This window comes from Petaurus breviceps, unplaced genomic scaffold (assembly GCF_028583685.1).
Source record: "Petaurus breviceps papuanus isolate PSGF00001 unplaced genomic scaffold, PetGlider_PUasm1.0 347920, whole genome shotgun sequence".
In the NCBI taxonomy this organism is placed as follows: domain Eukaryota; kingdom Metazoa; phylum Chordata; class Mammalia; order Diprotodontia; family Petauridae; genus Petaurus; species Petaurus breviceps.
This window is the reverse complement of record NW_027186167.1, coordinates 3652-10168: the sequence shown is the minus strand read 5'-3', so window position 1 is coordinate 10168 and position 6517 is coordinate 3652. Positions and strand designations below refer to the sequence as shown.

The following is a 6517-nucleotide window of genomic DNA, read 5'->3' as shown; positions in this document are numbered from 1 at the left end:
CTGTATAAGCCTCTCTAGGTAAATATGAAATCTGTCAGCTCCTCATTTCTTATAGCACAATAGTATTTGATTACTTTCATATACCACAACTTGTTTACCCATTCTGCAATTGGTGCACATCCCCTTAATTTCCAATTCTTTGCCACCACAAAAAAGAGCTGCTATAAATATTTTTTTGCATATGGGTCTTTCTCCCACTTCTGTGATCTCTTTGGGATACAACCCTAGAAGTGGTATTGCTGGGTCAAAGGGTATACAATTATTTATAACCCTTTGGGCATAGTTTTACATTGCTCTCCAGAATGGTTGAATCAGTTCACAACTCCACCAACAATGCATTAGTGTTCCAATTTTTCCCCATCCTCTCCAGCATTTGTCATTTTCCTGTTTTATCATCTTAGCCAATCTGACTGGTGAGATATGATACCTCAGGGTTGTTTTGATTTGCATTTCTCTAACCAATAGTGATTTAGTTAATATTATTTTTTATTGTGGTATGGTCCCTAGGCCATTTTTTTCAAAGAAAGCATTTGTTTGGTGAGTGCTACCAAAACAAGCAAATAAATTAACCTTTAAAAAACTCTTCCCACCCAAGTTAACATATGCCAGTATAGTCTCCACAAAAGTCCACTGGTTATATCTCTTGACAAAGTATTTCAAAGAGTGTTTGAACTTTTACTAAAACAAGGTTTCCCAAATTTGCTAACCTTTTCTGTGAAAACAAGTGGCTATAGTAATATGCTGCTTAGCAGATATTTTCTTCTATATTTTTTTGTGTCTCCTTTACTTAGCAGTTGACTCTTTTGTCATAATATTCTTACATCACTGTCATTTCTTTTCCCAATTCTTCATCTACCTCTTTTATTTAATTATTTTTGGATCTCCTCCAGGAATTCTTTTTGGCCTGATACCAATACATATTTTCTTTGAGGGTTGGGATATAGCAGTTTTTTATTTTCTTGTCTTCTGAGTTTACATTTTGATCTTCCTGGTTACCATAGTTACATTCTATGTTCTTATTGCTTGTTCATTTTTTCATCCTATTTCTTGACTTTTATCTTTATATATTAAAGTTGGACTCTGCACCCAGGGTGGAGGGGGCACTGTCCCAAGCTTCAGGTTTTTTTGTGTAGCTGCTTTCAGACCTAGTTCTGGGGTTCTGTAAGCTTTCAGTTCTTCCATGCTGGTATGATCTAAGGCAAAGTGTGCTTGCTACTCTCATAGCCTGAACTATGATTTGTAAGTGACCACAAGCATTCTTTTCTGCCCTGAAACTGTGGCCAGGGCCCTCACTCTCCTTCAGTTGCAAGCTTTGGTGTGCCAGTGCTCCTCCTTGCCCTGGGACTGTGATCCAGGACTATGGCTCAGATCTGAGTATGGGTTATGCAAGAGTCCTGTACTCAGTGCCAGCAAAGGGGACTCCTGTAAGCTCTTCATGACCAGTTGTCCATCCCCCAGTGGCTCTGCAAGCTGCTATTGCTGCTGATTCAGTCACGCCCCACTCCCCCCAAGTCTTGTTACTGATTTGCTGGGTGCTAACTTGCATTGGTGCAGCCTGTGCTTGGCTGCATTCTACTCCCACCCGGGTGCAATAACTGGAAAATATTTTCACATCATCTTTCTGTGGGTCCTGCCACTCCAGAATTTGTTTTGAGGCATTATTTAAATTTGTTAGGAAGAGAATCTGAGAGAGCTCAGGCGAATCCCTGCCTTTTCTCTACCATCTAGGTCCTGACATGTCTAATACTGTTTTAGAGATTCAATTTGTACTCCTGACCAGCAAACCTCTTCTCACTGCCTTCTTCAGAATTAAAAATTGCTTAATATTTATATTTTAACAGAGGATCCTAGGACCCAAAGGACTTTAAGACTTAAAGGATTGAATGTTTAGCTCCATGGTAGGCAGAGTAGGAGAGATATTGTGGATCACTCCTGGCATCTCTCAAGTCGTGGAATCTACTCAGAACAATGTTTTTAAAAGTATAAAAAAAATACATAGCACTGCAAAGAAATCTAAATATATTGAAATAGTTATTCCAACATAAAGGGAAAAAAGGTTCATGCGATCTAAGCTAAAATATACCTAGTGATGCAAAGACAAAAATGAAATTATCACTGTCCTCAGGGATCTTTTATTCTAATGGGGAAACATGTATAGAATAAGCCCATTACAGAATGTGGACACTTCAAGGAAGAACTATGAGTTTCTTTGGGCCCCATGGTTGTGGAGGGACCCAAGAAGCAATAAAGTCATCCCTCCCACATGGGGGTGAAGTGTCTCTTTAGGCTTATAAGTTTAGAAAGTCTACAACAGGTTCATTCACAAAGAGCAGGGAGGTATCTTGAGGCATCATGGCATAGTGGGTCTGAAATCAGAGGCAGGAACACCTGGATTCAAAGCTCACCTCAGACCTTTATGGTTGTGAAACCCTGAGCAAATCATTTAACTTTTCTCTTCCTCAGTTTCCTCTGCATGTATAAAATGAGAGAATTATATACAGTGACCTCTGATCCAATCATCTGATGACCTTTAAGAATTGGGCTTATCTAATGATCTCACCTAGCCTGAAGAGGAAGATGGTGGAAGGACCATTAGGAAGAAGAGAACAAGTAAAGAACTGATCTCTTCTTACTCTGTTATCCCTAGCCCACTGACCTGATCTCTGGGGGCCAGATGAAAGGCTATTCTCAGGGCTCCTCTTCCCTGGGGGTTGGGAGAGAGGGTTATGTATGGGAAATTACCATTGATTCTGACAGCAGAACACAGTGCCCTGCCCTTTTTTCCTTCCCTCCCCCCTTCTCACTTTGGGCAGCTGGTGTGAAAAACAGCTAATTACTTGTCCTCACCTTGAGGCTGATAAAAAAAAAAAAACAACACACCTTCCAAACCCAGAATAGACAGCTCCTGGTGGGTGCTTGCCAGTGTTCCCCAACCTTTGCTGGGAACTACATTCACCATATCTACTTCTCAGATACATACACTGATTGTTGTTACTGTTTTTTGTTTTAGATTTCCAATGGAAAACTGAGAGGCAGGACTAATGACAATTTTGTAGCACTGAGGGGAACAGGGAGATATTGGACACCTTTGTCCTTGTATGAGACAAAGATTTCTGGTACCCAATGCTGGGAACCTTCTGTCTTGTGACTCTTCCCTTTCCTATGCCTGACCCTCAACACTGACAGGATCAACCCACATTCAGACCCTGTGTCACTGATTTATTTCTCCTTAGAAAGGAAAGGAGCAGACTGATTCCATCTAGACACACTAATGATGGTCCCCCAGCCCTCCAGCCTGCTAGCCCTAAAAGGGAAGTTGAAAGGCTAAAGAATGGGTGGGTTGACTCAAAGACAAGAGGTTTTATTCAAACATGCCCAAATGACAATGTTTCCCAGGAAGTGTGACAGGTTTTGCACACCCTGTGGTTGTGTCATATAAAGGACTCAGTTCCATTCCTGGCCTGATGAAGAAGAGTTTGTAGAAACAGCCTGACGAAGGGCTCTCATCTCAGACGTAGCTTTGTCCAGGGAAAGGGAGGGCTGAGATTCTACCCCTATGAGAACAGGCCCTAGGAGAGTGGGATGGCTGCAGGCTAGGAGAGTGGGATGGCTGCATCAGGAGATGGGGGCCAGAGAGTCTTCATTTTTCAGATCAGCTTCTTCAGCTTTACCTTCCATCATGTCCTTATACTGACGTTTGAAGAAACCAAGCTGTGTGTGCCACAAAAGGAAGTGAAATCAGAAAGGACAAGTCTGGAGGGAGTAAAGGGAACTTAGAAGCATGGGAGAAGGGGGATGGTCATTCTGGGGAGGAGGAGTCTTACCTTATACAGTCCAAGTGTGATGAGTGCCAGCAGCAGGAGTCCCCCCACAGTGCTGCCCAAGATGAGGGGGATGGGGTTGTGGATTTCATTTCGTTCCACCACTGTCTCTACCTGGTTTGGGGGAGACCCAATTGATCAATCAACATGTATTAAATGAGTATTATGCGCCAGACTCTCTGCTAAGCAAATCCTTTCTATTTGAAAGGATCAGATTTTGCTGACAAACCTCATTATCATCTTAGTTAATAGTAATAGCTAGCATTTATATAATGCTTTAAGGTTTGCATAGTGCTTTACAAAATTATCTTATCTGAGCCTTACAACAAGCCAGAGAGGTAGGTGCTCTTATAATCCCTGTTTTACATATAGGGAAGGTAAGGCAGTCAGAGATTGACCTGAACTGAGGTCTCCCTGACTCTAGGTCTGGGGCACCACCTGAGCCTGCAACCACTTTTCTTCCAACCACCCTGGGACCTGCCCCTATAGAAAAGCCTCTGGAGACCTATGAAGAAATCCCCTTTTTATTGTATACTCCCAACCTTAAGCAAGAAAGCCCACTAAATACCGACTTATATCATACCATGAAATGGCCTTATTGACTCCATGGCCAATTACCTGGTTTTTCAAAAAGGCCTCTTGTCCTGGAAGCTGGGAATACTTTAATTCATTAAAACTTATTTTAGCTGAACTCACAAACAACAGCTTCTTCTGCAGAGTCTGCCAAAGAGAGGAAGGAAGGCTGAAGTAGCTGCTTCTGGGGAAGTCACAGAGCCATGACAATATTTCTACTTTGGGGTAGGGAATAGCAACATCTGAGAATGAGGACCAGAGTTGATTTGGATGGAGGACCCTTGGGAGGAATCTGAGGGCCTGAAAAGAGCACAGGCACAGGGTTAGGGGTCCTTAACCCCTTCTTTGTGTCATGGCCTCCTTTGTCAGTCTGGTGAAACCTATGGACCACTTCTTAGAATAATGCTTCTAAATGCATAAAATACATAAGGTTGCAAAGGAAACCAATGATATTGGAATGTAGGTATCAAAATACTTAAAAATCTATTAAAGAACAAGCTTATGGACCCCAGGTTAAGAACCCCTGAAGTAGAGCATGTAGGTTCAAATTTCTCCTCTAATGCTTGTGAGCTGGGGGACCTCCTGGGCTCTCAGATGTCCTTTTTGGCCTCTCCCACTTCTAAAGCCTCACTCCTACATCATCTCCCTCCACCCCCACATACCTGGCTGACCCAGCCAAAGCTGAAATTGCCTTTAATGATGAAGTTGATCTCCTCTTGGATTTTGAAGGTGGGGATATCACAGCCAATTCTCAAGCAAACAGCAATGGAACAATTCTGGGGAAGGGAGAAGACTAGGTTCTGAAGGAGTCAAGTTTAGGGTTCAGGGCTCAAAATCACATCGACTTCCATTTAGTTTGAGGTGAGAGAGTGGGGACAGTTAGATATGAGACAGAGGTGTCTCTGAGGTAAAATAACAGCCACTGAACAGAGCATTTAACCTCTCTGTTCTCTTAGTAAATTGGGGATAATTCTGGAGGTCATCCTCACCAGCACTGGGCTCTTCTGGATGTGAGTCAGGAAGTCAGAGTGAGTGGGTTCTTTTCTTTCTGTGGCACACTGGATGGATAAATCCTACCAAGAGAAAAATCAGACAGAGACAAGGTCTTTAGTGTGAAAGAGGAGACTGAGGATTTGTTGGAGAAACAGGGAAGTTATGGTCCAATTCAAAGAAGGCACAGGGAAGTAACTCTTGCATTTGCTCCAAGATTACCTGGGGGTAAGTGACCTCAGTCAGATTCCACACAGACTCCTTGTTCAATTCCATGGGGACCCAGAAGTCTATGTGGACAGGTAGAGCCCACTGTCCTAGGTTGTTTATCTGAGAGAGAATGGAGAACAATGTTTTGAATCCTGACTCTCTCCTTGACTCTCCCCCAACTCACACTAGAGTCTATTCCCATTGGGAACCCCATACATTTTGTACTAAGTACAGTCAAATCCCATTGAAAATGACCCTGGGGCAAATTCCATTGGGAAAGGCCAGTGTGGATGGTGGTGGCCTATAAGACAGACCCACCACTGATATGTTTAGGCTGAAAGAGCAGCCCGTGCTCCAGAGAGAACTGACCCCCTCATGGAAGGTTGGGACACAAGGGTGAGGGATGCCACCCTGGGAGTGGGCCTCTGGAGGCCTGTGAGGTAAGGAAGAACCCCCACCCCATGTCTGTGCCATGGGGCAGAGCCCCGTTTTGTCCATTCTAGTTTGGGCTCTGCTTCTTAGTCACTATGTCTTTCCCAGAACCCCAGGGGTTTTGGTCCCTCCTCCCTCACTCGGTATCTGTGTTCAGTTGTGTTAATTTGCTTCTCTTCTGAAACCGAGAAGTTGAGATATTTGGTGGAGTCTTCAATGCTGGTGGAAAAAGAGAAAATGTTAATGGAATAAACAACACCACGGAGAGCCCCTGAATAAGCTGCAAGCTGAACAAACAGGGTCAGGTTTGAGATTAGTTAGGCAGCATATGCACAGAATTTGTAGGGTTAACAGGGACCTTCGAGGTAAGCTAGTCTAGGGGAAATGACTTTTCCAAAGTCACTCAGTTGCAATGGTGGGGTAATGGGGGCCTGTTGTGAAGTGACATGAAGGGGCAATTGCTCAAGTAGAGAGTATGGAAAGAGTAGCTG

The 6517-nt window shown here is 43.4% G+C and overlaps 1 protein-coding gene across 1 annotated transcript; it reads right to left on the bottom strand.

Moving 5' to 3' along the window:
• Nucleotides 1-3336: 3336 nt before the first annotated feature.
• Nucleotides 3337-6304, bottom strand: LOC138167995 (integrin alpha-X-like). The gene is made up of 7 exons (XM_069096968.1): nucleotides 6167-6304; nucleotides 5607-5714; nucleotides 5384-5467; nucleotides 5057-5170; nucleotides 4440-4541; nucleotides 3825-3935; nucleotides 3337-3711 (listed from the first exon to the last, which is right to left on the bottom strand). Exons 2-7 carry the CDS (start codon nucleotides 5658-5660, stop codon nucleotides 3616-3618), a joined length of 561 nt encoding a protein of 186 aa, XP_068953069.1. The 5' UTR covers nucleotides 5661-5714; nucleotides 6167-6304; the 3' UTR covers nucleotides 3337-3615.
• Between the last annotated feature and the right edge of the window lie 213 nt (nucleotides 6305-6517).